The 1,652-nt window shown below is 59.9% G+C and overlaps 1 protein-coding gene across 1 annotated transcript in view; it reads right to left on the bottom strand.

The window, feature by feature from the left end:
- Positions 1-1,531: 1,531 nt before the first annotated feature.
- Positions 1,532-1,652, bottom strand: part of B4GALNT4 (beta-1,4-N-acetyl-galactosaminyltransferase 4) — a 12,675-nt gene continuing 12,554 nt past the window's right edge. The window contains exon 20 of the mRNA XM_007465987.1: positions 1,532-1,652. This exon is cut by the window's right edge and continues 2 nt beyond it. Coding sequence (XP_007466049.1) covers positions 1,532-1,652 — 121 coding nt within the window.

Below are 1,652 nucleotides of genomic sequence, written 5' to 3'. Positions count from 1 at the left end.
CTTTCCCTGAAATCCTCCCTGCTGCCCTGTGTCCATGGCAAGGTAAATCTTGCGAGGATTGTTTGGAGTGCTGGGCGGACGTGCTGCCGTCCCACAGAATGAGGCAGTACAGAGTAACAGCCCCAAAGATGTCCATGCCCTAATCCCCAGAGCCTGTGGCTGTCACCTCCATGGCAAGACGGACTTCGCAGATTAAGGATGTTGCTTGGGACGGAGCGATTATCCTCGGTTATGTGGGTGGGTCCAGGGTCATCCCAGGGTCCTTATAAGAGAGAGGCAGGAGGGTCAGAGCCAGAGAAGGAGATGTGATGATGGTAGTAGAGGTGTGAGAGAGACAGGGAGAATGATATGAAAATGGTAAGCTGCTGGCTTTGAGGATGGAGGAAGAGGCCATGAGCAAGGAAGTCCAGGTGGCCTCCAGGAGCTGGGGAAGGAGGGAAGCAGATTCAGTCCTAAAGCCCCCAGAAGGGGCACAGGCCTGTGGAAACCTCGATTTTAGGACCTCCGACCTCCAGAGCCGTAAGACAGGAAATTCCATTTTGTTTGTGGAAACCTGTTACAGCAGCTGCAAGGAACTCATATGGGCAGGCGCGCCCGGTGCCAGGCAGAGCACTGGCCTCCCTGCCATGACTGGGACCCCAGGGAAGGGGGGGCCCTCGACAGCATCATCCAGCCCGTCTGACTCTCCAGGGGGCTCCTGACCCTGGACTTCCACGAGACAAGTCAAGCAAACCCCCCGTTGTGTTTAAACCAGTGTGCATTGGGTTTTCCATTTATGGCAACTGAGTCCTAACTATACGCCAACCTGGTCGTGGCATGTCAGCCGCCACCCCGGGGTGCCTAGTGTTCCCACATCCTTGAGGAGGGTGGGGCAGGACTGACATCCAAGGTCTGTTTTCACAACAAAGGGGACTAAGCAGACGGTTGCAGGTGGAAAGGCCTCACGCCACGCTGGTGACTGGCGGCTCCACGCACAGGTGGCGAGGAGGGTCCCAAACCCCCTTGCCTTCAGGGCCGATACAGAAGCTCAAAGGGAAAGTGTGGGAAGAGGTGAGTGGTCTCGAGGGTGGAGAAAGGTGCGGTCAGCACGGCGGCCGCAGCTCAGGTCAGGAAAGGGAGTTAGCAGCAGGCAGTGCCCAGGGCCACCGCGGGTACAGGGTCTCTTGCTGCCGCCCAGGCCCACCTCTGCCCTCCCAAGAGAACCAGGCCCAGAGGATGAGTCAGAACTAAAAAAAATATTTCATTTCATTCTGAATAAAAAACGGAACAGACAGAACTCTTGGAAATCCTGAAACAATGTCATTGCTACGGCAAAATTTCACAGAAATCATCGCACAGGGCGTGGGGGGCAAGCCCAGGCCCCGCCGGCTACGACGGCCGCCTCTCGGGGGGGGGCGGCCACAGAGGGGGCAGCAGCCTGGGGGGACAGAGAGGGGCAGGCACGGGTGGTGGCCGTGCCCCCGGATGAGCCCCGCCGGGTCCCCAGAGTCCGGGCAGGACGGCGGCCGGGGCTGGGAGGGGCCGCTGGTCCTCAGGGGGCCGCCTTGCGGGCGGCCCTGTGGCTGCGGACGCCCCACATCCCGCGCTTGGAGTGGAAGTGGTGATAGAAGTTCCGCACCCGGAGCCGCTCCACCTCCAGCCCCGCCTGCAGG

Source organism: Lipotes vexillifer, unplaced genomic scaffold, assembly GCF_000442215.2.
Source record: "Lipotes vexillifer unplaced genomic scaffold, Lipotes_vexillifer_v1.1 scaffold1094, whole genome shotgun sequence".
Classification (NCBI taxonomy): Eukaryota; Metazoa; Chordata; class Mammalia; order Artiodactyla; family Lipotidae; genus Lipotes; species Lipotes vexillifer.
Note: the sequence above shows the minus strand (reverse complement) of the source record. Positions and strands in the feature narration are given on the sequence as shown.